The following is an 18,741-nucleotide window of genomic DNA, read 5'->3' on the forward strand; positions in this document are numbered from 1 at the left end:
CCTTTCCCACAGTAACCATAAGATTGTTTAATATGTCTGCAAGTCTGTTTCTGTTTTGTAGATGAGTTCATTAGTATCTTCTCTTTTCTTTTTTTAGATTCCACATGTGAGTGATATCATATGGTATTTCTCTTTCTGGCTTATTCACTTAGAATGACAATCTCCAGGTCCATCCATGTTGCTGCAAATGGCATTATTTTTTTTTTGGCTGAGTAGTAGTCCATTGTACAAATATACCACAACTTCTTTATCCAGTCATCTGTCAATGGACATTTAGGTTGCTTCCATGTCTTGGCTATCATATATAGTGCTTACTCTGTCTTTTCTCCATTGTATATTCTTACCTCCTTTGTTGAAGATTATTTTGATGGTAAGACTGTGTTTATTTCTGGGCTCTCTATTGTGTTCCATTGAACCATATGTTTTTGTGCCAGTATCACACTGTTTTTGTTACTGTAGCTCTGTAGTATTGTCTGAAGTCTTTGGAAGGTTATTCTTCCAGCTTCATTCTTTTTCTTCTGTATTGCTTTGGGAATTCCATATAAATTTTAGGATTATTTGTTCTAGTTCTGTGAAAAATGGCCTGGGTAATTTGATAGGGGTACCATTAAATCTATAGATTGCTTTGGGTAGTATGGCCATTTTATCAGTATTAAATTCTTTCAATCCAAGAGCATGGGATATCTCTTCATTTCTTTAAATGATCTTTCATTTCCTTAATCAGTGTTTTATAGTTCTCTACATATAAGTCTTTCACCTCCTTGGTCAGATTTATTCCTAAGTATTTTATTTTATTTTTTGATGCAACTTTAAAAGGGATTTTTTTTTTTAGTTTCCTTTTCTGATAGTTCATTATTAGTGTAAAGAAATTCAACTTATTTCTGTATGTTAATCTTGTATCCTGCTACCTTGCCGATTTCTTTTATCAAGCTCTAGTAGTTTTTGTGTAGAAACTTTGGGGTTTTATATATATAGTATCATGTCAGCCACATATAGTGACAATTTTACCTCTTTGGATCCCTTTTATTTCTTTTTCTTATCTGATTACCATGGCTAGGACTTCCAATAGAAGTGGTGAGAGTGGGCATCCTTGTCTTGTTCCAGATTTTAGCAGGAAGACTTTCAACTTTTTACCATTAAGTATTATGTTGGCACCCCATGAACTTTATACTCCAGCATGAGGTTCTACTGGGTATAAAGCCTGGGGAGATGACAGTAGTCACAGTCTGACCTGGTCATAGCAGACCTAAAATAAAATTTTGAAATCTTAACGCTGTAGAAGGAAATTGATTCGTAACTCGCATTTTACAGTTTACATAGATGATTTTAGTGAACATGCATAGTTAAGAACTTGGACTCAGACATTAGGTTGCCCCAAACAAATTCTGGCTTTTCTAGTTACTAATCTGTCCTTGAGTGAGAAATAAATCTCTGGGTTTCCTTGTGTAAAATAAGGTTACTAATTATTACTATCCCATAGGTTATTATGAAGATTGAATTAAATAATAAAGTGTACATGTGAAACATTTAGAACAATACTTGGCCTTAGTAAGATTTCAACAAGTATTAGCTTTTGTTGACTATCCAAAAAAATGTTGGTTATTTTGATGTTCCATTGTGTACATTTTCGGAGAATTCAGATAAAAATTTTTTCCTAATTTTAAGCCTCATTTGACCTCACACAAAGACATCATATTCTCTTTTATGTAAGTGGGAAAAGAATTTCTAATAGTGAGAAATATTATATGTATATGAATTATTACCTAAATTTAAATGTTACTTAAAATTGTCTCCATAATTTCTCTATTTTTATTATTGTAGTATCTTATTTCTTTTGTAAACAACCCACAAAATCCATTTCTTATCAGTGATAATTTAAATTACCTTATTATTCTGTCCTAAATTTTCCAGTCCAAACTCTTTTCTTCTTTTTTTTTTTTTTTTAACAATATCTGGCATAGGACGTAACTCAAAAGATTGAGGTAATCAGGCGAATTTGATCTCTGTTGTTAACCTTAATTTAACTGTATTTTCATCCATTTACTCTGACTTTTCCCCATACTTAATGTTATTCTTCTTGATTTCAAGGCTTAATGATATCTTCTTTGTTCTTGACCCCATACTATCCTCATATTCACAGAGAAAGTCCCCTTAAGCAAGTACTCTCTCCATCTCTGTAATTTCTTCCTCGTCATTAACTACTTTTGTTCTGCCTTCAAGCAAGCATAGCTCTCTCTTATAGTGAAAGATGAGCTCCTTGGTTCTATTTTGTCACTGTTTTTCTTCCCTTAAAGTGAATTTCTTAAACAAGTTTTGTGCACCAAATTCCTTTATTTATTTATAACCTACTTGTTGCTATTCACTCTTAATTACCATACTATAATTGTCATCTTAAGTATGTATTAACATTTTTGTATTAATATTTTATAATACATATTTTTCTTCTTGACATTTTATTTTCCTTCTTAAAAGCTTCATCAAATTGCACTGACCTTTGGCATTCTATTTGACACTATCTCTACTTTCACCTCTATTATCCTTCTCCTTCCCTGATTAGATCTGCAAGTTGATCTAGGCAAGAACTTACACTCCAGCCCAACTGATCTTCTCATTTGCTATTGCCCTGAGCTGCCTTGTTTTCACTTGAAAGTCAGAATCAAGCCCTGCTTGGCACTGGACCTTTGATTATGATTTCCCTCCCAACAGGAATATCCTCTTCTTCTGGCCCAGCCTTTAAAGCTCAGCCTAAATTCTACCTCATTTAAGAAGCTTTTGTTTATCACTTCAGCCCTCAATTCCTTTAACCTTTTTATGAACAGCAAGGGATATAAAATAAATTCTTCTGTGGGGAGAGTGAAAATACTTGCACTCTTGCATCTTTTGTGTATTTGCTGTGGCCAGTGACATAGGCTTACTCAAAACTTACCTTCTTCATCTATAAGATGAAGTAGTCATACTTTCCTGATCTACCTCTTAGGGTTGTTGTAAGTGATAAATAAAATAATGTATATAAAAACTTTTTATAAAATTTTAAAAACAAGTGTCACAAACAAATAATATACTGCCTTGTTAGTTGTATTGTTTTTGTACATTGTCCTCTTATGCTGTTAATGTATTCAGTGTTGTCATTTAAATTTCTGTGTGTTTATTTGGACTACCTAATTAAGTTCTGAATTCTTTGAGAGGCAAGGAGTATTAGTAGTGATATGAGCAAAGGCCCCAAAAGAGCCAACTCCCAGTTGTCTTAGAGCTACTTATCTTAGATGCATCATTGGGCTTGTACTCCCCGCTAAAGTGTGAATCTATATCAGAGGAACTATATTCTTATCTTGGCCACATGGAGATAGTAAATTGAAGATACCGGATAAGAACTCTCTATCATCTGAAAGAGGGTCAGCAAGACAAGCGAACAAGATGGTTGGCTTGTTTCAGCTTACCCAGATCTGGATAGGTGTAGTTACACAGACTTGTTGGAAAACAGGAAATAGAGGAAAAGCACCAGGGGCTTGAGCTCATCTAATTTTCTTTAGTTGAAATATAATTTGCACAAAATAAAATATAAATTAGTTTGAGTCTTGACAAAATTATTCCCTGAGTAACCACTGTCTTCATCAAGATGTAGAACATCTCTGTCTCCCCAGTGCCTCTTCCCAGTGCAGTTCCTTCTGCTGCCAGAGACAAGCACTGTTCTAATTTCTGTCACCATAGCTTAGTTTTGCCTGATCAAAAACTTTACATAAATGAAATCATAAAGTATGTAGTGTTTTTTTCTTGGCTTCTTTCACTCAATGCAATTTTTTGGGGTATATTCAGCCATTTTGTTGCATATATATAAGCAGCTTATAACATTTTGTTGTTAAGTAATACTCCATTAGATAAAAACATCTTTACTTTTCATTAGCCTACTGATGGACACTTGAGTTGTTTCTGGGTTTTAGCTATTATGAAAGAGGTGCTATGAACATTCTCATGTAGATCTTTTTGTGAGTATATATTTTCACACTCTTGAGATTATCAGCAGACTGGATAAAAAATAAGATCCAATGATATGATGTTTTTAAGAGACATATTTTAAGTATAGTAATACAGACAAATTGAAAGTAAAAGAATAGCAAAAGATATAGCATGTAAACACTAAGCAAAAGAAAGCTGATATGTCTATATTGATATCAGTTAAGTAGACTTCAAGACAAGGAATAAAAATGGTTCTTCAATAACAGATAAAAATGGTCATTTCATTGGTATAAAAGGTCAGATTTGTAACAAGACATAACAATCTGAAATAGAAGAAAAAAGTGACAGAACTAAAGTGAGAAATAGACAAATGCACAATTATTGTTAGAGGGTTTTAACAGTTTCCCTCAGTAGTTGATAAAACAAGTAGAAAAAACTTACAAGTATATAGGAGACTTGAACAGTATCATCAATTATCAAACACGAGGATCCAATTGGCACAAAGAATATTAACACTCAACTACAGAATATACATTTTTTTCAATTGCACATGGAGCTTTCACCAAAGACCATATGCTGGGCCATAAAATAAGTCTCAATCTATTTGATAATTTGGCTACAATAGAATTAAATTAGAAACCCATAACAATAAGATAGCTAGAAAAAGCCCATTTTGGGGGGATATTAAGCAACACACCTTTAAATCAATCTATGAATCAAAGAAATCATAAGGAAAATTAGAAAGTGCTCTATACTGAATGACAGAATACAACATGTTAAAAGTCTATGAGTTTATGCCTTGTAACTATTATGTTGTCTCAGGAACTGAGTAATCAAATTAACATTACATTTTCTTCAGAAGAATTGGGGAAGGGCATCGGCAGAAACGCAGACTAAAGGCTGAGGATTATAGAGATCATGCCCACCATCAACCAGTGTTTTTATTCTACTACAGTTATAATTGAGTTACTCTATCTTGGTTGAACTAATAGGTAAATATCCTTTCAATGTAAATAAGCAGAATGCTAAATAAATGTTTTGGCAATTTTCCCCTGATAAATCCCATATAGGGATGTGTATGGTGCTTCTATTTCCATCCAATGAACCACTAGCAGAAAGAGTCTAGACAGTGTTAATATTAACAGAGATTATAACTAAAGAGTAAGTTAGATGGTGATTAAAGAGTTGAATAGACAACCGAGGAAAGTTGTGAAATCTCTGTGCTGAGTTCTGCCATCTGTCTCTGATTTTAGTTCACTCCTTAATGAATATAAGTAGTCTGACTAAATGATCTCTTGGGAGGCCCCCTTCCAAACACCAAACCTATCATTTTAATTAACATTGGTTATTGTGCCAATACAAGGGGTTTAATTCTAAATCTAAGTGATATCTTCTAATTTACAATTTTTTTTCTCTGGAAGAACATTTTCTTTACAGAACTCAAATCATTCTCTCTCTCTCCCTGTGTGTGTATGTTTTAGGAGAAACCAAAAGAAAATTCAATTTGCAATTTGTGACCATGATTTGAACTTTTAAAAAAAGTCTGAGTCATTTTTTGCCCTTTGATAATTTCCAAGTGATGAGGCTCCTTTTACAGATCAGCCCTTGCTTTTAATGATTTCAGTATATTTTGTTTGGTTGGAAGTGAGACAAATAAATAGGAAATGTCATTCATGGATATGAGTCTAGAAATGAATATGTAGAAGGCAAATGATCACTTTATTGTGGGGAGATGATGTGTTTTCCTGAGTCTTTTGCCCTTTTCCCTTCTCAAGCCTGCTGTTTTTCCTGCTTAGTTTGCAGATGAAACTAGTACAGCAATATGGTGGGATGGAAATCACATGATCTGACATATGTGGACTTCTGCATCCATGTGCATGGATAGAAAGCTGTTCAAAATCTAACCATCTTATAAGTTCTAACCGTAATTTTATAATTCACATACATGGAGTTATATAGGGAAACTTTTAAATACAGAATGCAAGAGATCATTTCTTTTTCTTTAAAATATTCTTTCTCCATTCATTTCTACAGGCAAATTTGATATTTTAGTAAAATTAAGAAAAAGAAGAAAATGAATAAGCAATGTTCTAATGCTTTACAGTTCAAAAAATGAGTTGCTTTAAATAATCTGAATTCATTCCAACAGCAACCTTATGGATTTGATCAGGACAGGAATTATCCTTGTTCTAAAGGGAGGGGGAAAAAAAGAAATAGAGAGAGAGAGAGAAGGGAGGGGGGAGAGAGAGGGAGGACGGCTCAAGCTGTTAAGACTTAAGGGCAGAGTGGCTAATTCTCTATTTGTTCTCTCTAAAATGTATTAGGAGTGATTAGAAGTCAGGAAATAAGCTAGTGAAGGGAGCTGCCAACATGTTGAATAGACAAATGCATTACCAGCACACTTTTCACACATAAAAAAAACTCGAAGTTTTGTAGTAATACCTGTTTCATAGCTGTATTTTTAATTGGTGCTGTATTTTTAATTGGTCTATTTTAAAACTGCATCATGGTCCAAAAGAGTATCCCTTTTCTAATCTTTTAAAATTTCAATAAATGTTTCTAGGCATTGAGGATAGGCAACATTTTGCTTTGTTTCTCTGACACTGAGCTGTTTCTAGCCACTAAATTTGGCTCCTGTACTCTCCATATCTATTCTTAAGGCCGTTCTTGGGTCCACCCTGCAGACAGCCATCCAGGTTTAGATTTTTTTGAGCTGCCAGGCATGGCTATCCTGCTTTTATTATCCCCTTTTTGTGCTCAAGCTAAGGACATTGAGTGGCAGTGAGCTTTCCTTTATTTCTGGTATGATTGTTGCTTCTCAGGGTCTGGCTTGGACTCTGATCTTGACATTTATGTCACAGGTGTCCCCGGTGAAACTGCTGGGAAACCAGATGGCAGGCCTAACTGAGGTTGGCAGCATCTGCTGGTGTACTCACTGTCCCTGCTACCTGCTCCACTTTCTTCTTCCTGTTGATGTGGTATTGCCTTGTACTGTCGTTTCCTTTCAGTGTTATTTACCTTCCTATATAGGGCTTTCCAAATGTGAATACCTTTCTGTAACTCTTTTGATGCATTTGCTCTGCTTGGAACCCTATCATCCAGGAAGGCTCATGACGTGGCTGTCTTCCTTGAATCCTTCAGGGCTTTTGCTTAAATGTTACTTCCTCAGCAAGACTTTCCTTGACTACTCTATTAAAATTACAACACAGCCTTCTTCTCCCTCACCTCTTACACTGTTTTTTTGTCTCTCTCTCTCTCTTTGTTTCCTACATTATCTTTCTCCATAGCAATTACCATCACCTGCTATATTCTATGTTTAATTTTCTTGTGTATTATCTATATTACTAAGGTACATAGAATATAAGATTCATGAGGGTAGAGATTTGTCTGTTTGGTTACTTGTTGTATTAGAAGCATCTGGAAGAATGCTGGTCTTTAGTGAGCACTTAAAAAAATCTTTGTTAAATGATAAATTGGATTGTAAATTGCAAAAGATCAGTCTTCTAGCTTTATATTTAGTTTTATTTGTTCTGATTCACACAATGCAATTTGTAAGAACTTGAAGGGCATAGGGAAAAATGGAATAAGTAACATCTTCTATATGTGTTGGGTATTTTACTTACCCTCTATAATCCTTACTATAATCCAAGTACTTTGTTCAAAGAACCACAGCTAGAAAGTAGCAGAGTAAGGATGTGAACTAGTTCTGGCTGGCTCCAAAGTCACTGCCTTTTCTTTGGAAGCCTGGTGCACACCACATAATAGTAAGTCAGTTAGAGCTCTTTAAAATAAATGATGTTGCATAAATCAGGTGTAATTAGAAACTGAGTGCCAAAAACATTTGTTTAAAAAAAAAACTGAAATTAGCTCCCCAGAAAAATAAGCAGCAACCCCAATAGTTTTGGAAAACCAAAACTATTTAGAGCCAAACCCTCTTGGCTTAAGTGCCTGGACCTCCAAGTTAACTAGTTTAAAAGGGAAAACATGTATCTGGATGCATATTTTTACATATTTGCTGAAAATACATTGTGTACAATGTGAACTCAACAAAGGCAAATGGATTCATTCTTGATCCTAAAAAGAGGCAAGAACTTCTTACCATTGCTTTTTAATGTTTTCTTATTGCAGTCCAAGAAGCAGTAATTGATTGTATTTTTAAAACAAGCCAGATTTTATTAAAATCCTTTTTTACTGTGTCTTTTTTCTGATCTCTTTTTGTCTAGTTATGCAAATGCAAATTGTCTCATTTTTAATTCAGTTCCATATATTTATGGAGAAAACATATGATGCAATAAGCACTAGAGAAGGTGGTTAGCAGGCCCAGACAAACTCCCTGCCCTCAAGCGGCTCACAGCCAAGCAGCAGCACCCACTGATCAGGGAAACAATATGTTCTATCACCATCTTCTAGATGTTGCATTATCACTAATCCAGAATTTATGTAAAAGACCATAATGATTAATTTAACTCTGTTTTTCTTACTTTAGCAAAAGATAATTTGATGCTCTGCTTTTTTAGGCAATCACAGTATCTGGAGGTTAGAAATATTTGTGGGATTATATATTCCAGTTATTTGTCCAGACAAGCATCCTTTCTATAGTATCTGCTTGAATACCTCTGGTAACTGAGAATTACTTCTTATTAAAGAGTAATTGTTTTGTTTTTATGAAGGTCTAAGAGTTTGAACATTATTATTTACATTGAATCATTTTTTTCTATGACATTCATATTCATCTTAGATGTGTCCTCTTGAGTCACAAGAGCCTGTTGTACATCCAGGCCCTCTTCAGCATGACAGCTTGTTCAATACTGTGCCTCTTTGAAATCTTCTGTTATTCATTTCTTTTATTGAGTATCTAGTTTGTGCAAGGCATTCTTTATGAACTTCAAGAGTTACAAAGAGGAGGACACCATGGACTTACCTCAAGGCAGTTACATAAAAACAACAAATGGTGTATTAAAAACAGGGCTATTTAGCTTGAAAAAGTAAAAGGACATAACCAGACAGAAGGATCTGTAAGTATTTATGGGAAGTGCAGTATCTGAGATTTAAAACTGCTATTGCCTCATCCGGTTAAATTGGTAATATAGTGAATTTCAGGTCATGAAAACAGCATAAACAATAGCTTAGAAGTATTGGATCTAGGGTGCAGGTTTAGGAAAACTTGAAAAAATTACTTTGTCTTTACGATAAGATACTGGTAGGAGTCAACAGGGGATAAGACTGGAAACGAAGGAAATTTGGAGTGTCCTTTAAATGTCAGGGAGAGGAATTTGTACTTTATATGGATGGAGAATGATTGATGTTTCTTGGATGAGGGTGACAAATATAATGCTATTCTTTCATTAAGATTAACCTGAAAGTAGTTTCAGGGGTAAGTAAAAGCAAAGAAAAATGTATATAGATGTATGCATTAGGAAGTTAATACTATATACTACTTTTCTACTTTAAGTATAATAGGAAATTCAGAAAATGAAGAAGAAATATTTTAAAGTTTTCAAGAGCAACTGCACCTGAAGAATTGATACAACAGTAAAAGGCAAATAAATGAATATTGAACTTTCTGGGTGGTGAAATAAGTTAGAGAAACAAAAACAAACATATCTGTGTATATGTGCACATGTGCATATGTGTGGAGTGGGCATGTGAGGTGGAGAGGCAGTGAGGATAGTAGTCTGCATTTAGGTTAAGGACATATGTTTGGAAATCTAAGTTAAGCTCAAACTATGGTGTTGCCATAAATGTATACAGTCACTTATAAAGTTCTGTATAACTGAAACAACAACAAAATCAGAAACCTAGAATTATTCTGGTGTCATGACACATAAATTATCCTGAAAGAAAAGAAAGTCTACTCAGTGAAAAGAACAAGAATGCTCCTGAATAAATACAGGGTTACAGCTGTTAATTCATCAGTGACTTACTGAACAGTTTATCTCAAGTGAGTACTACCCTAGATACTGTGGAAACTACAAAGATGGGATAAGATTAGGAAGATGAGATAATCGAGAGATAGGCTTTACATGAATAACTTCAATAAAAGGTTGAAATGACAAACAGCACTAAGGTGTCTCTGAAAAAAGGAAAAGAAACCAGCATTTAGTAAGCATCTACTACGTCCCAGTCATAGTGCTTAGCTCTTTCTTATAAATTTATTTCATAAAACTCAAAATGAGCCTTCATTTCTACTGATGAGAACACTGATGTTCAGAGAGTTTAAGTCATTCTAGTGGAAGTCAAGCTAATCCCACAATAGCCAGATTATGAAGGGGAGACTGAGTTATTCCTAGTGGGCCACCAGTTTGCTTAATAGCAGTGGACCTAGGATATTCTACACATATCTTAGGTATAGATGGGGAACCCAATGACTTAAAAAATCAGATATATTTCACATTACCCTTCTCAACTTGGTATCAGTGGTACATTTCCCACTCTTGAGGGAAAATGGGATAATGAAGTGTACTTAGAATTTGAATCAGACACATGTGAATTTAAATGCTGGCTCTGCCCAGCCATGTCAGGTGACACAGCCTACATAAGCCTGGATCACCACCACATTAAAGCCAAAATACTACTTCCTTCACAAAATATTGAAAGAATTAAGTGTGGAAACTAATAGCAAGAACGAGGTTGAGTGCCAGAATTTAGGTCATGTTAACATGACATGAACAAAGCAATCCATGGTCTTTTATGCTCTCATTCTCTCATCTGTAGTTCTCTCTCTCTCTGAGGCACACACATGCACACACATACACATACAGAAGTATGCACACATTTTGTATCTAGGACACTTTGGAATGTAGCTATTTTCTGAGCATTATTTTTCATTCCAAAGACCTTCTGCTCCTGGCTCTGCCTGCTTTTTCTCTCCTGGGGAAGATGCCCAGACATTCAGATCTATGATCCCACTTAAGAGTCTAGAGGCTGCTTTTTCCTCCCTATAAAAGAGAATGAGGGCTAAGTGGTACAGTTTTAGGTAGCAGTCCTCAATGAAACAGAAGGAATGAAGAAAATTAAGCTGGAAATATTCAGGCATTTGGAACACATGGAAATGTCTCACTCCCATGGGGTAGACCATACCTTAGGAAATTTTCTTCCTTACCTGACTGTTAAGATCCAGAAATGGAATTCTGTCATTCTTGCATGATCCATCTGTCAAAAACAAACTGCTGTATAATCAGATTAGAGTGACCTTACAGTTGATAAGTTATTGAGGCAAGGTCGGATGTGAATATGCATTTAATACATCTGAAGATTAAGAAAGTATATAGAAATGAGTTGCCACTCTACCTGCAAAAAAATAAAAAATGCTTGTATAGGCGTATCTCATACATAATTTATTTTTCTCAGGAAAATTTGATGAAAGTGATTATCTTCACATTGAATAATATTTCCCAGAGATCATGATAACATTGGAGTGCATTTCTGTTAAAGAAAAACAAAATGTATTTTAAAAAGCAACAGTCATTTAAAGGAATACATATACCTTTATAAAGAATATTGCTCAACATAATGTGAATATAAAATATTAAAAATAAGTTTTTTTAAAGTATTGTAACTAAAACTAGCATTTAAAGAAAAAATGACAGTTTAAGTGAACAGTACATACTGAGCCTGTCTTTTACTTTCTATTATGCTCTGTTTCTAATCTGTAGTGAGAAAATATGTAAGTCTGTTTGTTCAGAACTTTCTCCCTCTTATGGAAATTGTTAGTTACAGAAATGAGCTAGTGGATCAAGGTTAAAGAGAGAAGGATATGCAAAAACACAAGTGACAATCAAAAAGTTCATGAGAAAATAGACTCAAACTTATACATTAAGGAAACCAGAAAATAAGTCTTCAGGTAATATTTAGCAAATCTTTCCTTAGCTTATGTTCCTAGCATTACTCTAATGTACTGAAAGAAACCAAAAATTACAGTTGTAAAAATAGGATTAAAAGATCACTTTCAGAAAAAGATGCATTAGTCTTTCTCGGCTTTTTTAACTCTTGGGTACAAAATCCTCTAAGTTTTTTGAGCACTTATCTATAATAACTAATTTTTTTTGAAGTATAGTCAGTTTACAATGTTGTGTTAATTTCTGGTGTACAGCATAGTGATTCAGTTACATATATATTTAATATTCTTTTTCATTATAAGGTATTACAAGATATTGAGTATAGTTCCATGTACTATACAGTAGGACTTTGTTTTTTTATCTATTTATATATGGTAATTAGTATCTGCAAATCCTGAACTCCCAATTTATCCCTCCCTACCTCCTTCCCCCTCCCCAGTAACCGTAAGCTTTCTTTTTCTATGTAAGTGAGTCTGTGTCTGTTTTATAAATAAGTTTACTTGTGTCATTTTTTTAGATTCCACATATAAGTGATATATGGTATTTTTCTTTCTCTTTCTAGCATACTTCACTTAGTATGACAACCTCCAGGTCCATCCATTTTGCTGCAAATGGCATTATTTTATTCTTTTTATGGCTCAGTAATATTCCATTAATCATTAATTATAATATAAACTATTTTATGTAATTATTTCTTTATCTATATGATGTAATAAACTAATAATTTTCTTAGTATAAATTTAACTATAGAGTAATTATTATTATAAATGTGAATCTTTGTGGAAAGAAATGAGAGTCATACACTATTTATTACTACTTATCTTTGTTTTGTTATTGACCTTTCATATAATTGTTAACTACTTTTTTTGTAGGTGTCATCATGTGTAATAACATGGCTTAGTTTTTCTTCTATATTTTAATTTAGAAAATTCATGCTTCTCTTCTATAAGTGAGAAAAATTAAAAAGAAGGCCTTGAAAGGGAAACAGAAATGTTATCAGAATTTAGAAATCCAATTCTTAATATTCTTTCCTTTACAATAACTTAAAATAATATTGCTTGCCTTTCCTATTATTTATGGATCTTCCAAATACTGTGTCTGGCCTTAAAAGTTACAATACAAAATCTTCTGTCTGAAAAATGACAGAACTGAATGAAATTTAAAAGCCATGTGATGTATACCATTTAACATTCTCATAAAATATCAGTGTGGTATTAACAAGGGTAGAGCAAATGCAAGAAAAACTAATGTGCATGATGACTTGTGAAAACCTCTTCCTGGGAAGAAACAAGAGACTATAATTCTTACCTATGCTTCACAAAAGTCTTTTTGAGATGGAAAAAATATTCAGGTGTTGCTCATCATGTGTCTGGGATGTTTGGGTAAAATATTTTGTATTCACCTTTTAAAATATCCTAATACACATTCACTGGCTAGGATCAATGGGAGAGAAAGGGGTGATCCTACAACTAATATAAATACATGTTATCTTGTGTGTTCCTGATAGTGAATGATTCCAGAAAAAGGATTAAGAAGCATTGCATAATGGTTAGAACATGGATTCTGAGCCAGAGAGCATGAGTTCAAATCCTGACTCTACCACTTCCAGTTGTGAGAATTTATGCATGTTGCAACCTCTTGGTGCCTCAGTTTCCTCATGTTGTAAATGAGAATGATCACACTATCTACTTCATCACAGTCTTATAAGAATTAAATGATTTTATAGTTCTTAAAATAGTCCTTGACAAGAAGTAAGTACTATGTATTAGTATTATAGTTAATCTCCCCCCAAAACATTTGGCAAATCACTCTGTAAATCTTTTACTCCTTAGTTTACTTTTTTGAATTAGAATCTTTCATATAACAAGTTAGCCTATTTTTAGCATATCTGTAAAGACCAGAATATTCAGATACAAGCACGACTTGCTTTTTTATAAATTGTGCTTTGCTTTTTTGCCAATTCTTTTTACAAATTGAAAGTTTGTGGCAACCCTGTGTCAAGCAAGTCTATCATCACCGTTTTCCAGCAGCCTTTCCTCACTTCCTGTTTCTGTGTCAAAATTCGGTAATTTTCAAAATATTTCAAACTTTTTCGTTATTATGATATATGTTATGGCAATCTGTGATCAGTGATCTTTGATATTACTCTTGCAAAACGATTATGACTCACTGAAGGCTCAGATGATTAAAATTTTTAGTATTTTTTCAATAAGTATGTTTAAATTAAGGTATGTACTTTTTTTAGACATAATGCTATTGCACACTTACACTACAGTATAGCGTAAACAAAACTTTTATACACACTAGGAAACCAAAAGATTCAACTCACTTTATTGCAGTAGTCTGGAACCAAACCTGAAATACCTTCAAAGCTTGTGTTCATCTGATAAATGAACTTAATGCTCACCATAGAGATTTGTGAAATATTTTATTACAGTATGACAACTTATTTTGAGGAAGTAATCTTCTAAATATCTTACCTGGTTTCCAAGATGGTATACATGGACAATAATGAAAATTTACCAAATGAAAATGATGAAGCTAGAATATATGTTATATATATGTGTGTGTGTGTGTGTGTGAGTATGTGTGTGTGTATATATATATATATATACTCTCTGTGCTCACGCTCATATATATATATACTCTCCGAATACTGAGGCACTGCAAATATGACCACTATGTGACTAGAGTGCACACTTGTTTGCTTGTTTGTTTTTGTTAACCAGCATCAATCCCCTCTTATTCCAGTAATAGCACCACAACTCTGCATTTGAGGAATGTTTCTGTACCACCACCACAACCCTGACCGTTCATAGGTCTCAGTAAGATTTCTTCCTAGTTTCAGGATGAGGCATTTGGCTTAGGAGAAATCAATCAAACCACAAAGCATGGTATCACCCTGGACAGAGTAGTTACTTCAGGGATGGGCATGTGACCCAGCTGGAACCAGTGAGATGCAATGAGAGTTTTTCTGTGTCTTTGTTCCTATTAGATTTGTCTGGGAGGTTGGGAGGCCAGAGATGCTATAGCATCTTACTACAATAAAGAAAGAAAACCTATCACCATGGAAGTCAGAGCTATAGGATACAGTATAACTAGGTGCTGGTAACATTAGTTGGGCTTCTGAATCATTCCATGCCTAAAGCTAGCCTTAGACAATAAACCTTGACAATAAACTCCCATGTTCCTTTTCTTTCTTTCTTTCTTTCTTTCTTTTTCTTTCTTTCTCAAGCCATTTTGGGTCATTCTTTTGCTTTTATAACAAAAAGACTTACTAGAATGACAAAAAAAATCTTTTTGGCTGTATCTTCTTCTTGCTCATTTCAAATAAATACATTTTCTAAAGAAAATGGTAAAGCTAGAAAATATGCAAAAATTTGTATTGATTTAATAATTATGACTATTTCTGATTATAATTGGTGCCACTGCTTGATTTTTATTTAGTTCTTATTTTAGGCTTTAGTTGCACAAACAGGTGTTTTTATTTTTGTGTTTTTTGTTTATGACTGAGTAAAGCTCACAGATTTTTGGTGTCTGAGTTTGAATCCTGCCTATATGATCTTAGCTTTTCCTAACCTCAGAGTACTTCCTTTCTTTGGTTTTCAAATAAGGATCACAAAAGTGTTTATCTGATAGGGTTGCAGGAGAATGAAAGGATACAGTGCATGCAGACTCAGCCTAGTCAGTGACTGGCACATAGTACACCCTCAGATCTTAACTATGTTATTAATCTAAGGACTGGCATTTAGTATCCCACTGGCTTTCAGGTTTTTTTTTTTCCTGGTCACTTTTCAGTCATTTGAATTAGAGATAATATAAGATTGATGTACCATCAGTTTAATTTTATTTCTAGGGAAAGTTAACTTGGATAGCACAAAAGCTATCTCTTTGTTGAACTAGCAAAGCCCTTTAATGGATTTCAGATACTCTGGGGTAGGTCTAATGTTAAACTCCATGTGTGTAAGACTTTCATTAATGTAACTTGATGTTTTATGAATTTTTATTTTTAATGCTTCATTATTTACTTTCTTTTTACTTTTAATTTGAATTGTTTGTATCGATTCAATGACTTCTGGGTTAGCAAATTAAAAGCATGAACAGAAGAATTATCGGTTAACAAAATTAATAATTGAAATCAGCAAAGTCTTAACGTTCTATTCTAAAAGGCTGTAGATCAGAGCTCCATTGCTGAGAGCTTTGGGCTGCTTCAAAAATGCCTGTGTGTGTACACTGAGAGGTTTCTCTTCACAGTTCCTCCGCCCTCTAGTGGTAGTTATAGTAATGCCATTTTGTAGTCCCCGCACAGGAAATGCCTGTTCTTACTTCAGCTACCAGAATCCTTTTACAGGAAGTTAGGTGTGGTCTTTGAAGGAGAATTAAAAAAAAAAAAAAAAAAAAGATAAAAAGAAAAAAAGCATGATGGAATTTTAGCTGCAGTCTTCTTGGTGCCAGCTTATCAATCCTAAACTCTTGGTGTAAAAGATTCTGCAGGGGTAATGTTTTAATATTCTTATTATGCTTATTCTCTGTGATGCTTCTCTACCTTTACAGTAAAAATCCTTGGGGGAATCTGCAGAGGACCACTTTCATTTTGAAGCTGCTGGCTGCATGTTTTAGCATGTCTCTTCTGTTAGAGCATCCAGGCATGGCAGGTCCCTTCCTGAAGTGTACAGGGACCTTCTTCATGCATATGCCTGTCGCTAGGCTTAAGGGTCTCTGGGGATGGGTGAGGAAAATGAGGGATGTTTTGGTGGTACTGTGATACTGAGAGGGCAGTCTGCTAGCTGGTGGCTGAAAGGTCCTGGTCTACTTCAAAAAGAAAAATGGAAATGGTACAGTAACTTATGTTATTTTAAATTTCCCTGTTTGATTTGGCATATGCTGCAGAAATGCTCTGGATATGAATGAATTTTACTCTTAGAAAATGCACTTCCTATAATTAAATGGTAATTCTCATTCCTGTAGGGTAGGGGTTAAAATGGATTGTTATTTTAAAAAGAAGGAAAAATAAATAAGTGATTGTACACAGATGGCATTCAGGAGTCAAGATTTTAGTTGTATTATTTCAAAAAACATAGAGACTCCTGCCACTGGTTCAGAGATAACATTTGGAATAACTGGTGTGCTCTGTTGAGTTATATATGTTAGTCCAGTAAAATATGATTAGAATACAGTAAGACTCCACTTATGTTATCACAAAGACCAACATAATTGGAGTTCACTTAAAAGATAAACTATCTTAAACTTAGATAATTTTTTCCAAGTCCAAATCTACTTGGTGATTTTTTAAGAAATGGGCACTATTTGAGAAAATGAGCTATCTCTACAGTATTTCCTAAGGTACTGAAAATTTGTTAATTTAAGAAGCAATTACACTAGCTAGCAGCAGGTTACTAAACCAGGGGGTCCAAGCTCCAGACCTCTGACGTGGGTGACTTCCTGCCTGGTTTGGCAGGAGCTGGATCCCTTCCTGTGCAGCTTCCTAGCAGTTCCAAACGCAATCGGGCATCCCCTGCTCCTTCCCGCTCCCTTGCTTTCAGGCAGTATCTACCTATCTTTCCACAGCCTGGCATTTTAGGATTTCCAGAGCTCTTTACCAGGTGCGTTGATTCTGAATAAGCTCTTAAAGGTGGAAAAGTAGGCCAAAGGGAACATGGAAAAAAATGGAGAGGTACATGCAAGAGCCTCACACAGCCCAGATTCTACAATTTTGGGTGATTATTCATCTCTTGTTATGGATCTCTGATATATTTTCAGAGAGGATGCTGAAAAAGATGGCTGCCAAAATATTCACACAAGTGAAAGAGCAAGCACAAATCAGTATCCTCCATTTCTGAGCTTTGAATTGGATATTTTCACTTAAAACATTTTGGGAGTGGGAGATTAGATTACCTCATAGACACCTACTGAATGTGAAAGACAGATCTCCATGCAAGCAGATGAATGCATGCATGAGAATCCCCTGAACGCCAAGTGCAGCTTCCTTAGTAAAATATTGCAGATAGCTTGGTTTATATATTTTATCTCAATACCGTGTAATTGCCACAGTCACCTTTTATCCTAATGACCACTGCTTTTTTTTCTCTGTTTCTCTCTTGTTTCCAAAGCACTTTCTTATGCAAGGAGCTAAACAGTGATTAAAGGAGCAGGATGAAAAGATGGCACAGTCAGTGCTGGTACCGCCAGGACCTGACAGCTTCCGCTTCTTTACCCGGGAATCCCTTGCTGCTATTGAACAACGCATTGCAGAAGAGAAAGCTAAGAGACCCAAACAGGAGCGCAAAGATGAGGATGATGAGAATGGCCCAAAGCCAAATAGTGACTTGGAAGCAGGAAAATCCCTTCCATTTATTTATGGAGACATCCCTCCAGAGATGGTGTCAGAACCGTTGGAGGACCTGGACCCGTACTATATCAATAAGAAAGTGAGTACTTAGTCAAGTTGCCTTTACTTCCCCTACTTCTTAATTAGTCCCTGGCTAGTCCCGGGGATGTCTGGTGAAGAATATTGTGCCTCCTTCTCTCTGTCTGAAGTATCACTAGGGCACTGGATGGGCTTAACCATGTAATGGCCTTGTTATCCTAGAAATCTTTTGGAAGCACCCATTTGAACCCGTGTCTGGGACAGGCAGAGAACTGAAAGGCATTCTGCAGTTGGGGAAATGAGAAAGGGCAAAAGTCTATTCCCCTTACAGTGTGGGGAAGCAAAAAGTGAAGATGAAGAGACTGTTTTTTACGCATTAAAAAAATTATTTCCACGAGTAGTGTCCAAATTCCTCTTTACAATCTCCAGCTCTACCTAAGGTACTTTTATCTTCAGTAGGTTTATTCCTTCATACCATAAACTCTACCCATTCCATGGCTCTTCTCCGAAAGAAATAAAAGCGGATGAGTTTTAAGTGCCTAAAAAAGAATTTGGTCAAACAACACGTCTGGAAAACCCTGA

The 18,741-nt window shown here is 34.8% G+C and overlaps 1 protein-coding gene across 2 annotated transcripts in view; it reads left to right on the plus strand.

Moving 5' to 3' along the window:
• The window catches only part of LOC102511393 (sodium channel protein type 2 subunit alpha), a 129,452-nt gene that overhangs the window by 32,520 nt on the left and 78,191 nt on the right, over positions 1-18,741 (plus strand). For both annotated transcript variants that reach the window (XM_032479603.1, XM_032479602.1), the window contains one exon: positions 17,903-18,220. In XM_032479603.1, the coding sequence (XP_032335494.1) occupies positions 17,954-18,220 (267 nt within the window). In that variant the 5' untranslated portion in view covers positions 17,903-17,953. The remainder of the gene's footprint in view (positions 1-17,902; positions 18,221-18,741) is intronic.

Source organism: Camelus ferus, chromosome 5, assembly GCF_009834535.1.
Source record: "Camelus ferus isolate YT-003-E chromosome 5, BCGSAC_Cfer_1.0, whole genome shotgun sequence".
Lineage (NCBI taxonomy): Eukaryota > Metazoa > Chordata > Mammalia > Artiodactyla > Camelidae > Camelus > Camelus ferus.